This window comes from Lampetra fluviatilis, chromosome 15 (assembly GCF_964198595.1).
Source record: "Lampetra fluviatilis chromosome 15, kcLamFluv1.1, whole genome shotgun sequence".
NCBI lineage: Eukaryota > Metazoa > Chordata > Hyperoartia > Petromyzontiformes > Petromyzontidae > Lampetra > Lampetra fluviatilis.
In genome coordinates, this window is record NC_136289.1 from 5,236,593 (window position 1) to 5,253,067 (window position 16,475).

Here is a 16,475-nt window from a genome sequence, read left to right on the forward strand (position 1 = left end):
TATGAAAAAAATTCTAATTTTCTTGCTGTGGATTTCACACCTGATGATAATTGCTTGTGTTGCAGTCGAAACGTCGTGAGAATTTTATTGTTTTAGATTTCTATTATTTTATTTTTTCCCTTCTACGTGACTTTACCGAAAGAACCAAGATATGAATCCCTGCAGTCACGAAAGCTTTAAATCAGCACTAGCATAGTAAAATCTGCCACAGACAAAACTACCAACTGTAGCAGCAAAACATGCGGATGGACGGTCCTTCCGTGAAAAAGAAAAAAAATGCAATCGAAAGATGATTCACTGATAATTGTGCTTGCCGGAGTGATGTCATGAACTCAAGAAATGTCAATCTGCATCACAAAGATCCGAGCAGTGCATCACAATGTGTCAGAACGGCCTCCGGAAGGCGATGTCACATAAAACTTCGGGTGTCACTCCAACAGGCCTCTCGCGTACGTAAACACGGGGGACTCATCCTCATTCTATACCCTGCAATGAGAGTCCTCGTGGTCATCAAACCAAGAATAGTTTCATCATCATAGCCGGAAGATTTCAAGCTCGGTGAAAACTGAACTTAACACAAACGTTCATTTGTATAGTCACTGGCGACTGAACCGAAACCTCCGACCGGCTCCACATGAGAACCTGGTCTATACATGGGCGTCTGATATCCACATCTGAACAGAGGATCTCAGCACTTGCAGCTCAGTGCTCCGACATGGGCACTATCCCCCCTTCAAGCCAATCCAGTGAGATCCGATTAACATATGTTCATCCTTGGTGGTATCCTGCAGAAATGTTGCTCTTGACATAATCTCGGGCATTACGAATAAGGATTTGCAGTGATGTGGAGCTTAAATGCCCAAGCATCTTAAGGACCTTACAACACAATCCGTACAAAATGGAGTACGGAGGGCAGAAAAGGAAAACGAATGAGAAGAATGAGCAGTGAATGTAGAACAGCAGCAGTGGAATAGGAATGATGACGAGCACACGGACACGCAGATCGTGTGTGCCTGCGTGCGTATGTGCATGTCTCACGTTATTGTACAGAAAAGGGTTCTTAAATTCAATCAGCGGTCTCCACGAATGTTAAGAATCGAAAGTGCCTCAGTCTGGAACTATGGGAATTGGACATTAACACCAAAGCCTACACTATTGGATCAATTGAGATGTGTGTGTGTGGATATGTGCAGGGACGGGGAGCGGTAGGGTCACGATAAGCATGCTGAGCTACATATCCAGCAACCCGACTTCCATTCCCACACACAGCCAACACCGGTGACGATTATTTGAACCGGTCCTGGGCCTCCCCGAGGTCGACTCGGCCTCAAATGAGTACCTGGTGCGGTGTGTAAATACATCTCAACTGGGGAAACAAAGGTGGTCAGGTGAGGTGCTGGCCGCACACACCCTCAGACAGTGCTAGCCTTCATAGGTGCTCGCTAACAGCACTTGCCCCAACAGTCTATATGGGGGATATTGGTCTTTGGTGATTGCTCAAGCCATATACTCTGATTCTGATACTCATTTATTAGAACCTGGTTTAATAACCGATGGTTGAAACCTCGATTGGAACGCAGAATCTCAGCGGTGTCGACTCAAGTGTTCAGACAGCCGTCGAATCGGCCTTCCGAGTCACCAGGGCCTCCTTGTAAATCAACCGTTGACAAAGAATATCTCAAAACGCGCGTTCAAGAGCGAAGCAGCAACAGGTCTGGGACTCTTTTAATTTACGGGCCTGGCCTTGTGGCTCTCCAAGGTGCCGCCGCGAGAGGTAGCCGTCAATGAGATATATTGATCAGGGCTCTGTCAACAGGCACGCGGTGAAGGGAAATTGGTCTCGGGCTCGTTCATTAGATTGCCCTGCCCATACACAACCGTGTCAAACAAGCCGTGATGAAACCAACGCAGCACCACTTGCCGTTTACTTTGCAACACATCGCAAGTCTCCTTTGCCAGAAACAATGCCCCTCAATGGGTTCTGGTCCATTCATCACGTTTTACAATCGTTAATATTTCTCACGACTTACCCCATTTTAGATTTAAACAAAGCCTTAGCTCAGGACGGTTTACGTAGTTTACAAAGCGCTGCCAAACACATCGAGTGATTTACATGGCTGGGGCGGGCAAGGACCGAGGGTTCACGAAAGGGCAGGGGAGGGACGGGAAGGGAAGGGAATGAGCTTGGTTGTTTTATTATTATCCAATTTAACAGTAAAAAATCAACAATAGACAAATAACCAATACGTCTCTTGGACAAAATAATTTCTAGCGGCATGTTTATGACGGAACACTCTGGACTCATATAAACTTAATCAGAAGAGTGTGGCAATCACCTTGCAATACAGGCAAGAGCCCTTTCCAAAGAGGGACACGTTCAGAACAGCATGGGAATACTTTACTATTTACACAATGCAATGTGGATTAACATCTCCTCTAAATGCGACCGCATCTAAAAGAAGGCACCGAAAAACACTGGGCATTCAAATAAAGCCATCAACAAAATAATACGATCAATAAATTGCGTTACTTTAAAGGCACCAAAACACAGGCTTCCCAAAAGTGTTCGAGTTACAGCAGGCCAATTCACATCGTGCTAGACCGAGGCACTTTCGATCCTTAACATTCGTGGATTATTTCGCAAGGGCAACCCACGCCGCAAAACGCACCGTTCTCCTTGCGTAGGCGGGAAATGAATTTCTTTGGCGGGATGACGCCCACTTTCTTCTTCTGCGTCGCGATGCTGTGAAAGAGGTCGGCGAGGCACGTCAGGAGGTTCTCCTTCTTCTTGGGCTGGACCTTGTAGTCGAGCACTTTCTCCCGGAACGGCTTGCAGAAGTATAACGCCTGCAGGACCGAGTTGCAGTAGCAGGTGTTGCCGAACTGCGGAGAGACGACGGGGGGGGGGGGGGGGGGGTGAGACGAGGGGAACAAGGGCGAGCGCAAGCTCCTCTTAGCCCAGAGAGCTACCAAGCCGGTGGCCCACCTACGACAAAGTCACCCAGAATGCACCCCATCTCGTCAGGATCTCAGAAGCCAAAGTAGGAAATGAGCCACGGAGAGTGCTTGGATGCACGAGCACCGCGCTCAAACAAAAGGCTTTGCGAAAGCCGAGCCGGGGTTGAGACAGGATAATGGATTGTGGTTTCGTATGGGTCCAAATTATTATTATTTTGGTGCTATAAATGCCCAATGTTGAGCTATCATTTGTATCCAGGTCGATTCTGAAAAATAAGTTAATACCTCAGTTGGCTTTGCCTGATACGATGGGGATGGTTTAGTTGTATTCGCATGTGTTTGGGTGATTTGGTTTACCTCGTTGTACTTTGCACTACTAACGTGCTTTTGTATTGTTTGTTGTTGCAACGTTCTTACCCGCCCCCACTGGAGATCTGTAAAAAAGACCTTTATAGCGCATCGGATTCCTCCGGTATGAATAAACATTTTGATTCTGAAATAACCCCAATGACCCTTACGTTGTGGGGGAGGCCCTCGTTCAGCAGTGAAAAGCTGTGTGTGTACCAACAACCAGGTGGCCTAGCTGGCGGACACTTTCTAATCATAGCTGTGGATCACGCAGACATCATTGCATGCGAGGAACCCATCAGTGCACCTCCGATTCACACGGCTGGCTAAGTAAAGTGCGAAAGAAGTTCAACATAACATACATACATACAGTGCGGGTGTACAGCAAGTTTGTCGACCTATCCAGTGCAGACATTGTTTGTTTAATATTTCCAAATACACTCAAACTCCGGACATAGTGGGTTTTCCCACCGTGGACTTGACCATTCGCGCCAAATTCATTAAGGTAGAGTTCGTCGATGACGCCCATGTAGCTCGACCATTTACGGTTAACCATGAGATGGCTGTCTGCATCGTAAAGAAGTAGTGGTGTACTCTTACTGCACTGCTTGCGATGATGCTGCTGCGGAAGAATACACACCAACATCATCATCATCTTTCATCTTAAATAAAAGTATTTGTTGTTTGTTACTTTTTAAACTGCATAATACTAACTGTACATACGTCGTTAACGGTAGTACAGCACTGCACACAATATTATTTTTTTCGTTCTATAAATGTACTGTTCAAGTTTATATATGTAATAGTATAGAAAATATGAATCAAACTTTACATAAAAAATATACACCTTGTTTTATGCTTGGGTTAATGTAGGGTATTATGAAAAGCGAACCAAACGATATTTTTTCCATATGCCTTGAGTTTGCGGATCGCATTTTTTGCAGATTATCCAATTGCAGCTATTCTCAAGAGCGTAACCCCACCGATGGTCCATGTTTTGATGTATATGTACATTACAATGTTCATACCGCATCATCAGCGCTCTCGGCCTCCCACTTCCAGCCCCGCCCACTCCCCCCCCAGCCCCGCCCACTTCCTCCCCCCCGGCCCCACGTCATCTCTCCCCCTAGCGCTCACGCAGCGCTCCCCTCCCCCTACCCCACCCCCCACTCTCTCTCTCCCCCCTTGCCCCTCCCCCCGTTCTTACCTACATATTCAAGTTCAAGTTCATTTCAAGCACTCTCCCACTTCAGCAATTTTACTGGTAGGAACCTCCTGGTTACACCAGCCCACAGGGGATTATTGTGTCCGCCCGTCGTGCAAAGAGGGGCTAGGTGGGGAGGGTGGGGCTGGGTAAGGGGTGGGAGGGTGGGGCTGGGTGGGGAAGGGCTGGTCACCCTGTGGTGCCCTTATAAAACTCAACGTTTAACCTACTCACGCCGGCTTGTGTCCGCCCTCAGTCGGCCATATTTGCGGAATACACCACGCCACCGTTGACCCTGGCCATTGACCGAGCAACCCAACGTTCCTACCAGCTCCCTCTGCAGGAATGTGTTTTCTTGCTGTGGTTTTCCCACCCGATGATGATTGCTTATGTTGCAATCGAAACGTCGTGATTTGTTTTTTTTTCTAACTACGTGACTTTACCGAAAGAACCAAAGAGTATGGATTCCTGCAGTCACGAAAGCTTCAAATCGAAATTGAATGTTCATACCGGCGCAGTACCACGAGATGAAATTAAAATTTCAGTAGTCTCACAACAAGCGTTGCGGTCGTTAAATCAAGTCAGCGTGTGGCCTCTGGAAGATCCATTAACAGTAGAGTCTGTTCTCTGTTAAGGCGTGTTGTTACAACGTGAATTGGATTTAACGCGATTAATGTATTAGGGAACACATTTTTTAGTTAGAACGTGGATGCGAATTGAATATAACGCAATTGAGTGAACGGAATTACGGTCGCAGCGCGATTAGGAACGAGCGGTAGTACGGCTGCCTCGGCGTAGAATCACACAAGGCGGAATGCTACTCGATGCTTCGAGATGCTACCCACGCACCTCAGTCTTTGTTCAGGCTGCATACGCAACTCACGTGTTGTCGCGGACTATACTTCACTCAATTTTTCATATTATTTAGATTACAACGCGAATTTTGCCTAATGTGGTGTTCTTTAGGAACATAATTAACACCTTATAGGAGAACAGACTGTAGCTTGCAGAACTACTGGACCTGTGAAGTCACTTCGCTAGAACTCTCGACCCAAATGAGAAAAACACATTTTAAGTACCCTTAAGAGAGTGTTTTTAAACACAAGTAAATTACACCAAAATGTGTAATCCCCGAGCAGTGATCTGGTGGGGTTTTTGTGTGAAGCCAGGCTAAGAATATCAACTGGCTCTCTTTGGGAACCCAGTTTAATAAGAGGAGGCAGACACCGAGAGTCCATGGCTGTGACATGGGATTAATTAGCCCCCTTTACCAACCGGCAATCTCAACATTACTCTGCTCAAACCCACATAAGCACTCCCAGGCAGTAAGCTGTATTTATAATCCTGTAAAACAAAACCTTCATATTCATAAAATTAGCTTACATTCACTGCACTAGAGAATCCGGATTAATAGGTGGCTTGAAACCCAGATTTGAACCCAAGCTCTCAGCAGCACCGTGCTCAGAGTCTATGACTTGGCATTAGTCCCCTTCCAGCCACGTGGCCACCTCTATCGGTGCCGGCTTTTTGAGCTTTATCCCGACCGACTCACGCTCGGGGGCTGTGAACCGCACGAAGCGCGACAACACGGACAGGCCCCCGGGGTTTTGGTAAGACGGTAATTTACGGAGAGGTGGCGCACGGCTGTAATCAGAATCTCCGAGGCGGTGGGGGGTCAGGGGACAGTCCAGAGATTTCTGTGCGTGCGAGATGTCCGAGATGTCCAACCCCCGCAGCTGCAGTGTCGAGTCGATGGAAATACAGGAAATAGGGTCGCTGACCTAATTTAGATTGTGTGTATGGGGCCGTCCATTGGCAGGCTGCATCGCACGTGTCGGTGCACAGAAATAGGGCCATTCATACGACCGCCAACCCTGTGGGCTGAGTGAAGGCGGGGTGGCTAATGAGGCCAAGGCTGGGAGGGGGGGCCCACAGTGCATTCGGTTGAAATGCGTTTCCCCTACACTAGCAAGACCGGTTAAAAACCGGCAGCAATCACAAGGTAGCGAGGGTTATATGTGGGCACGAGTGAAAGACATGGGGGGGGTGGGGGGAACATGAACCATCTGCACAAAGGTCACCCAATTCTCAGCATTAAATCGGGCCAAGTCGGCTTAGCATCAAAAGATATGACGAGACCAGCTTCCAAAGCGATGAGCTTCTTGTTCATGTCTCTGGGTACGAAGTTCACAAGTTTGAACTCGCACAGACCCTCTCCCTGATAATGTGTTGACTGCGATTAAAAGCGAGGGTTATGATACTCTGTGCAGTCCGCTAACAGTATGCCGATTGAGCTATTAGTGCGATTTCTTGAGATGTGGACATTCTCAATTAAAACTCTTGGAACCGGCGGTGTACCAATCAACAGTCTCAGAAATAATTCAGCAGAAATAAGTTGTAAGTTACTTAAATTATGCCTCTGTCAACACCAAAAGGGCGTGCATAGCTTTCACATGCCAAATGTTTTACGATGGTTGTGCAAATCATTACTGATCTGGCTGAGACCATCAACTAACTACACTTGAGTCCAGCTTAATCACGAGTGGTTTTCTGGCTTAAAACCCAGTTTTGTGTTAAAAGGTAAGTAGGCGAGTCAACTGTTGTGTGCGCATTAAACATCGTTTATACGATCACAAATCTTTTTGCTGCAAAATTATTCACGTGGAAATTAGAGTCAAAGTTATACAAACATGATATGAAAGTCACTCAGAACTAATATTTAGTTTATTCATTAGATAGTCGATATGCATATATGGTAATAAAGTCTAAACGATGGAAAATGAGTGGGAAATGATGTAGTCTCACAAAACTAAGACCTTAATCAAATATAACAATAATTATTTAAACCATTCAAAACAAAGAGATAAAACTCTCACAGAGGCTATTCTCATCTCGAGTACAAGATATCTTGAAGATATAGAATTGGAAACAAAGTCAAACATAAATTGATAAAGTACGAACCCATTTATGATTTACTTGGTCTATTTGTCATTCGAACAACCGCTGTAAACTGGTGATGGAACGACAATAAACGGAGAGAATACGCCCAAGAGGACATCCGCCAAAGAGGAGGTGCAATTAGATTAGCTCATGTACTGCAGGAGCAATATTTATTGAAGCATCTCAAGGCCAAGGAAGACACCAACGATGTACACTTTCATCCAGCAGTGGATTGTTCACTGTCACTGCTGACGATTACAAGCGCAAAACAGGTTAACACGTAGGCTTTTGCGACAGATATCATCAGCAATTACAACTAGCATCATTAGACGGACAGCCAGATTTGTACTCAGATTGTAAATGTTGTGGATTTGCTCTCCAACACACCGGTCTGCTGTATTAGTAACGAATTGGCCACGTTGTTTACGTGACAAACCCCTTACTAATTGGCTGTGTCGGGTGGTGGCGGGTTTAACGACACATTTATATATTTACGAGATCTAACCCAAAAAAACCCCTGTATTATGGGCAACATCGTTGACAATGAGAAACGCGTCTATAAATGTACGAGCAATCGGCTCCGGAGTGTATGTGTACATTTACATTTGACGCACCAACCATTCTCAAAAAACGTCCTCATTGCTCCGAGTGGAATTTCCATTCCAGTAGGCACGATTGTCTTTTTGGCAAACAGTGCAATGTGCGTTATGTAATTAAGTCGTGCATGTTACGACACACGGCAAATAGAGAGAGAGAGAGAGGAGAGCTTGCGCGAATGCGGTACAACTGTAAACGTGAAGGCCCCATAGGAGCATTCGACTTTTATACGAGCGCTGCGTTTGGTGGCTTAGGCTGCACAGAATTCAATACAATTACAATGAGCATACCCCCCCCACACACCCCGCAGAAGTTACTTAACGCCTCAATATCCAGACGGCATAATGCGTCAACGACATTCAAATACAACCTCGAAGGCTGGGCGTGGTGGTGCACGCCTCTGCCCGTGACCCGGAGGTTTAGGGGGCAAAGGTCGACGGAGCACTTTGATTTGTCACTTAGCCCGCACCTACTGGCCTGCCAAGCAGCCAGGGGATTGCAGTGCACCCATCTGTGTGGACCATAATGGTGACGAGTGAATTTACTCCAGACGCCACTCATCCCAAAGCACACGAGGGCCTTCCCACACCACGCAGACTGTGGGAGTTATTTAACCACACGTCACCACACTGGATAATGCAGCTTGAAGGCGGGAGAGCATATATGTGTAAGTATAGAACAACAATGGATTGTGCAGCACTCCTCTGATGCCCATCACAAAGCACTGTAGCAGCCTTTAACATCCCACTGTGTCACCCGTCCCAGCACTATCAGGCTCAATCTCGCATAGCTACTGATATATTATATCATGATAATGAACTATATCGCAGAGATCACATGTTCAGAACATGATGTGGATCATATTTGAAGCGTTCAGCGAATGTTACCGTGTCACCAGCAACAGCACAAGCGATGCTTTTAATGAGCACACCCGCCAATCACTTCTTCCCTTGTGCTATATCTGTGCAGCTCCGGCACAATCCACACAGCATCAACCTCCGAGATCTGTTTGTTGTGCCATGCACAGCAAATACGACGGCAAAACTACACAAAACACTGGCGTGGAATGTTCGGTGCTCATGTGGATTTCTAAATAATTCGAACCAACGTTTTACGCGCGCTCAGTCAATTTAAAATGGCCCGCCATTAGATTTTCGGAAGGTAACTCAAAGTGCGCACAAATGTTAAGTCGATGCCTCCACGACCAGTTTGCTCACTTACCCTGGCAAGACATTTTTTGGACGTTGATATTTACAAGAATTAAATATTAACCGGGCTACTCCCCCTTCCACAAGGGGTGAACTTTAGTTTATGAAATTGGTATCGTCTCGCAATGGCCGTGTTGGCACATTTGTGCTATTTCAGCTCACGGATGTGTGCGTCCTATATATATAAATACCGTGTTGCACCTCAATAGTTTTCCATCTGGTTATAATTTACATTCATGATGCAAGTCACATGTTTAAATTAATGATATGCATTGCTCAACAAGTATCCATTGACAGTAATCTCCTCCTTTTCCATAATAGAGGTTTTTTTTGGATGAGATAGTGTAAACCCACCACCACCCGACACACCCAATTAGCAAGGTTTTCCACGAAACAAAACATACCAATTCGCTACTAGTAAAATACACCGGTGTGTTGGAGAGTAAACCCACAACATTTACAATTCGAGTATGCCGTTTCGCCAGTAATTACAACCAGCAACATCAGGCGACAGCCGTATTAGTGAAGAAATCCTCCTGTTCGGTATGGAAGTCTGTCTGTAAGACTCTGGCCACAAAATCCATTGATAATTACAACTTTACAATTTCTGTTTTGCTGGTAGTTTCAGAATTTTGGTTATTACATTATCACACAACAGTCTACTCTTGCCAATCAATGTCTCAGGGTCATCAATATCCACTTCAGAGTTCACAGCACTCTTTTGTAAGTGGAAGACTAGGTATATTACGAGGTAGCCGCTGGAATCGAACCGCCAACCCGATGCTTGCTTGCTCAGTAACAAACGCACTGACCACGAGATTGTTCAACCGTCCATCAACCAACAGGTGTCCCTTGCTGCTGCATTGAGGACACAGCGCACCACAGGATGCTGTTGTATTTTTAGTAAGGTGCACACAACTAATCTCTGCCCTTCCCAAGGCCACTGGAAAATAAACAAAATGAGGAAAATCCACCACATCTAGCAACAGCCACCACAAGGACTATGCAGCAGCAGCTTAGGACCTGTGGTTTGTCATTAAACTGAGCTAATACCACTGAGATCCAAATCCAGCCACCACAAAAACACAGGTTGTCACGTGCCCGACAGTTGCTATCTCAGCCCATGACAACACAAAAAAAACATCGTAATATTACATTGAGGTCTTCACTCAATCTCGCAAGTTAGAATTCCGAAAGCTAAACGTTCACTGTTTTAATTGCCGTGTGATGATAATTATTTGCAGGATAGGTAAGGGTGTGGATAAGAGATTCCTGATGTGAATTCTAAAGTGAATCTGTGATGCTAACAAGTCGGGGTGAATAGATGGAAATGTCTTCATCTCATTCACGACGGAAAATACGCAAGCAGAATGATAGGGCCAATCCCGTAGAGGACTCAGCGGCGATATGCACACATGCGCCTGCAAAATGCTCGCATCACTTAAGTTCATATCGCCACCTGATTACATTGTGCGGCAGCAGACGCCTCTTTGCTGTGTAACCACCTTGATTACATTCACGTCAACTGCAAGCTTATTTAAAAATCCCACACCGATGTGATCAACAACAGGAGTAGCAGCGTGATACTAAGTGGACCCAAATGCACGGTAATATTTTTGTAGCATTTAGTTGTGTGCATTAATATGCAGTTGTGCATCCAGTTTATGCTCAACGTGCCCTGCAAATTACGCACAAGCCACACAAAAGACCAATCATGAACAGTTTACACAGGCTGCAATTACGTTTCCATGAGAAATAAACAGCTGTCGCAAGGGCAGTTTTTTTCTATGACAGTCTAACACAAGGATGTTAAAAATAAAAATGCTACATCTGGTTTATAGAAACCAGTTGAATAATATAAAAATGGTGACTTAAAGCTTTCGCGACTGCAGGAATTCATGTTCTTTGGGTCTTTCGGTAAAGTCACGTAGATAGGTTCAAAGAAAATAATAATCTCACCTTAACATAGCCACTTCAGGGCGCCCGCCGTGGAGGCCTCAAAGATTTTACATTATCATGATAATTTTTACTGGGCAGCCCTTTGATTGGTGGCAAAACCCACCACGGCCGCTGCCCACCACTTACATTAACATTGGCTGCTGACATTTGGGCTACGCCCATTTCAAACCTTTATAAACAGTTTACCTTAAGAAGCTAACCCCCTCTTCCTGATGACGAACGCTTGTGTTGCGATCGAAACATCGTAGTTTTTTGTGATTTTTTTGTTATTTTCTTTGAACCTATCTAGGTGACTTTACCGAAAGACCCAAAGAATATAACATAAAAATGGTATGCAAATGCATTTTTATCAAAAACATTTTGCACATACAGTATGTCAGTATGTGCATTACATGAGTAAGGTCTATTGAGCCTTCATAATGGATCACAGTCCTGTCCTTATTTGGCCTGTTTTCGCACTTGGGGGTCACGAATGCCACACCAGGAAAGTTATTAAAGCGAATGCTTTTTCATGCAACACGGAAGCAGTGGCTTGAAACAAACTTGATGGACGAGTGCCCCACAGGCTGCTCCTGCACCATGGCTCTCAGGTGCTCGTAGACTGCAGAAATGTCTGCGTCAGTGCTTCTCACTGCAGGCCGAAATATCGGGCAGTAAGCCTGCAAGACTTGACGTGACGTTTCTCAAAAAAGTGAGTGTGCATTTCATTTTCATACGGGAGTTTCATTTTTAATCACAGAGATTGTTTGGCAAGACTTGTTGTGCGTGCATACTCTGGAGTCTACTTTTACCAGAGCCCAACTACACACAGGCACACGTGTGCAAATTATTTTTTGGCAACGATGCTGCCAAACATTCACTTACGAATGTCTCAACATCACTCTTCATTTCGCTGCAATAGTATACAAACTGAAGTCACATTGTGCTCATGGCATAATACTCAAGTTACAATCGTTTGCTCAAATCCCAATCGGATGTTGACTTACCCCTTGTGGTGATTATTTGATGGGAATGCGATGTTGGATGTCTTGTGCAAAGTCTGATCTCTGCCATAAGAAGGTGGAATTTACTCAATTGGCTCAAATCTGCCATTGGCGATAAGCAATGCCCCATGCTCATTTGAAAGGATAGATGCATCCCCAATAACTTGGCTGAATCAAGGGTGGAATTCCTCAGAAAAATGTCTTAACAAAACCCTCATATTTTCGTATACACCATTTAGTCCACATTAAACTTGCAATGTTATATGTATGAAAATATAAATACACCCATAAAAACAGGTAAGAATACACATCTGTAACCACCCAAAATCTCATGCCAATTTAGAAATGCATAATGCAATGCAGCAGTAATTGTACAGTGCTAAATTAGGCCTGCCTGGCACATGAAGTTTCTGTGCAGCTTGAAAAGGCAGTTACAAGTCAGCATTGCTTTGTACACTGTAACATTTTTGAGCTTGGAAAATCCAGTTTTGTAAATGTTTAGGGATCCTCCAAAACGATTATATGGAGAACAGTATATCTTGCCAAGTTGTTACGTGGATGCACTGTAAAGCAAAGTCTGGCAAAAAAATCGTGCAAACTACTTACCAACAAAAACACTCCATGTAATAGGGAGGGGCGTATGATTTTTTTATCAATGCAAAGGATAATGCTGCCATTGTCTTTTGTTTAAAGGAGAATGTGGTTTTGTTAAGTAAACAAAGCAAAGACTTCCAGCATCTGTAATTACAAAAATCTGGCACCATGCCATGCTGACCAACTTTTCCTTCCTTATTTTCCAAAGCACTTCAGGCTTTCCAAAGATCTATACACAACCATAATCAGTTGGGCCATTACGCAATAAATACATTTTCCAAGTTTTGAATCCGTGCCCAAATATAATGGTCAATAGACGTCGTAAAACTACCCTGAGTGGCCTTACTAATTTAGTTGTCCTTATTTTATCACAATAATAACCTCTACAAAATGCCTTTAGTGTTTACAAATCAATGATGCTACATTCTTCCCCTTGCTATAGAGCTATTGGACTTCTAAACATATGTGCTGAGAGCACTCATCTCAAAAGAGGAAAAGGCACCACGATATGAAAAACGGATAAGGGAGCGCGATACAAGAGCAACAACAATATTTTTTCCGCGCGCCCACCAAAGGAAAGCATGGTACTCACGTTAACCAGGCCGAAGTAGTGCTCATTGATAGGAAACTGCTCAGGACCAATCTCTTTCTCCAAAGCAGAGGCATTAGCGCCCTGAGGAAAAAAGAGGAGACATTTCAAAGTGCATTTGCATGCTTCATCAGGTCACGGTCAATACACAATTTTTACATTGCATCTTCTCACAGCGATAATTGACAATGCCCGCTTCTCACGCTGTTAAATTAGTTAATTTGTTACAATTCACTTTAATAAAAAGAGTTAAACTTCATGAGAGCCCAACAGTGTTCATCCTATGCGAAGAGTGGTCCCACAGTTCATGACGAAGATTAGCACCCTCTTCATAGGATCTGGGAGACACTTTGACTTGACAGAGCAAACGTATAATATATTTAAACACAAACAGTACACTTACAGAGACACTTGTCAACACGTGTTATACATATACAGACTAGAACACACTTCATGGTAACATACGTAGTACGTGTGAACGAACACCTTTACACATACACAAATGGGATTTTTCAATCAGCAGTGGACTGGATGACACTTGGACGCAATGAGGGGTCACGTTCAAATAATGGTCAACTCGGCCAATGATCCCTCTTGGGTACGTAAACTGAACCCAACACGGTGAACTGCTCCACTTGTTATAGGGGTCAAGAGGGGTCGACTGAATAAGAGACTGAACATGTCACTTCCAATACTTTTTCTTTAAGGTAATGGGCATTGCCGGGGCTCATTAGTGTGCAGCGAAACTGACCCCCTTGCTTCACTGCCCTAACTATAGTATGAGACGTGACTCTACGGCTATTCACAACGCATGACGAACACAAGTGATACACGTGGCTGGTGTCACAGACCACCCCCCTACCCATCCCATTACAAAGCACTGTAAAATGTTACACGATTAGTTTCTGAACAGTATCTCACCACGAATTCGATTTCAGTGCCGTGTAAACCAAGTTCGGCGTCCTTCCGGTTAACAAAGTTTGGGTTAACCAGCAACGCTACACCAACCATTACCTGTTACGTTACGTCTAGTTCTCTTACGGCTGTCACATTAAAACGCCATTAAGTCCCCAACGGGTCAAACATCCCAATGCTGGAATCCCATGAAAAGAGGGATTTGAGACTCAGTGAGGTTTCCAGCGATAACAGACAGACAGTCATTGACAGTAATTAATTTTTTTTATTCCAGTCACTTTATATCGGTAACCCTCGACTGTATTCACCTCTTCCATGTTTATCCGACATCTCTTTTTTGTCATTCCTATCTAGAGATATGTCGCGTTATGATTACCTCCCTTTCCTCTCCGACTTATTAACCTCACCTATTTGCATGGCGGTGTCTTTGGGCGTCCAATCGCACAAGAGAGGTTACGAGGTGTAACGAAGCAACAGTAATTGACATATACTCTGGTGTGCGCAGACGCTCGTACACGCAGAGACGGACACAGACACACAGAAACACACATTTAAACATCCAGACATCAACGCACGCAAACACATAATACACACGGCGATACAAAAGACACACGTAGACAGACACACAGAAACCCACGAAGATTCGTGAAGGGTAAAACACATACGCACAAAGTCACAACAGCCGCCATTCGCCACGAAGTGGCAGTAACGTCACCACGTCGCTTGTGCCAGGCTAGGTGCACTTTAAAGACACGTGAAGTATCGAATGCTCGCTGGCAGGTCACGGTACAGACCCAGGTGCTATAGCTGGTTGACGGACTGATATGATGGACGCATAAAACACAAACGCACAAAGACACAAACTCAAAATACATATACACAATGAAAAAGACGTGCACGGGCATAGATAGAGAGAAATGCATTACAGACACATTCACGTTAAAACACAACCACGACACACAATCATACGGCATCACAGGCGCACCCGCACAAAAACACGCAGACACACCACACGCCCACGCACAAACTCAAGACACGAACAAACATGCACACAAACAACACAAACACACACGCGTACAATACAGACGCACTCACGCAATCACGCACAGACACACAAACTCAACTGGTGCCCGTCACCACATTCATAGAAAGTCGTCTTCCGCAGAAAGTAACCACCCAACTCCCACGCCCGAGTCGGCGGCCCCTTCACCTAAACCCAAACGCGTAGCTGCAGAAACAGCATCCCACGCACGCAACACACTCATTCACACATGCGCACGCACTAATTCTCCCGCCTCCCCGGCCTTCCTTCCAAGAGAGGGCGGCGACCGGGGCTCTCAGGGCCAGGCTCGGGCATCTCTCCCGGGCACAACATTCAGGAAAAACGACAGGCATCGCAAAGGCCTAGTCGCGACACAGTCCACCCCCACCACTCCAGTCTCCTTTGCAAAGACCCCGCTGTACAAACAGCGGCGGGCCCGCAGCATCGGAGCATTCGCGGTGAGTTGAATGAGGGCTTTGAGGTGCGGAGGAGGGAGCGGCGCTCACCATTGTACAGATGGAGGCGAGGCTCCTGACGGTCATTTAACACCCGGGGTTCGCGTCCGCCATCTTTGACGAAAACACCACTTCGAAGGACCCCAGCCCGGCCCCCCCCGTCCCCCCGCCCCACACCCCCCACGCCCCCGCCCCTCACGCCCCCCGCCCCCAACCGGCGCGAGGTGGCCACGGCGCTCCACAACGGTGGTGCCTGCTCAAACGACAACTTTCGGGCCATCGATTTGGAATTCCGTATTGGTTTATCACGTAGGCTTTCGCAACCAATATACATTATATCGGTTTTTTTTTGGGGGGGGGGGGGGTTAGATGGCGTAAATACAAATGTGTCGTTAAACTCGCTAACCGACACATTTATGTTAACGCGATCGAACCCAATGGTTGGGTTTCACGTAGCTAAGCTGTCAAACCCATACAGTTTAACCCCCCGTATTCTTGTACAGAGACATTGAGTTTTCAGGTCCATACGGCGTACAGCCGTTTCGATACGGGCAAAACATTTTGGTTTGTCTATTTGTTGGTGTTTCTCCCCTTGTGATGGGACTTTGTGGGATGAACGTTGGGATGTATAAGGGCACGAGGTGACCAGTAAGGTCTGAATTGGTCTGTACTAAGGTAGGGCA

At 45.5% G+C, this 16,475-nt stretch overlaps 1 protein-coding gene across 3 annotated transcripts in view; it reads right to left on the minus strand.

Annotated features, from left to right (window-relative positions):
* USP46 (ubiquitin specific peptidase 46) overlaps positions 1 to 15,929 on the minus strand; it is a 25,623-nt gene extending 9,694 nt beyond the window's left edge. For 2 of the 3 annotated variants that reach the window (XM_078862865.1, XM_078862864.1), the window contains exons 1-3: positions 15,844 to 15,929; positions 13,384 to 13,464; positions 2,670 to 2,883 (exon numbers count right to left, since the gene is read on the minus strand). In XM_078862865.1, the coding sequence (XP_078718991.1) occupies positions 2,670 to 2,883; positions 13,384 to 13,464; positions 15,844 to 15,879 (331 nt within the window). In that variant the 5' untranslated portion in view covers positions 15,880 to 15,929. Of the gene's footprint in view, positions 1 to 2,669; positions 2,884 to 13,383; positions 13,465 to 15,576; positions 15,712 to 15,843 lie in introns of those variants that run through there. The other variant, XM_078862866.1, reaches the window with a different exon arrangement.
* Between the last annotated feature and the right edge of the window lie 546 nt (positions 15,930 to 16,475).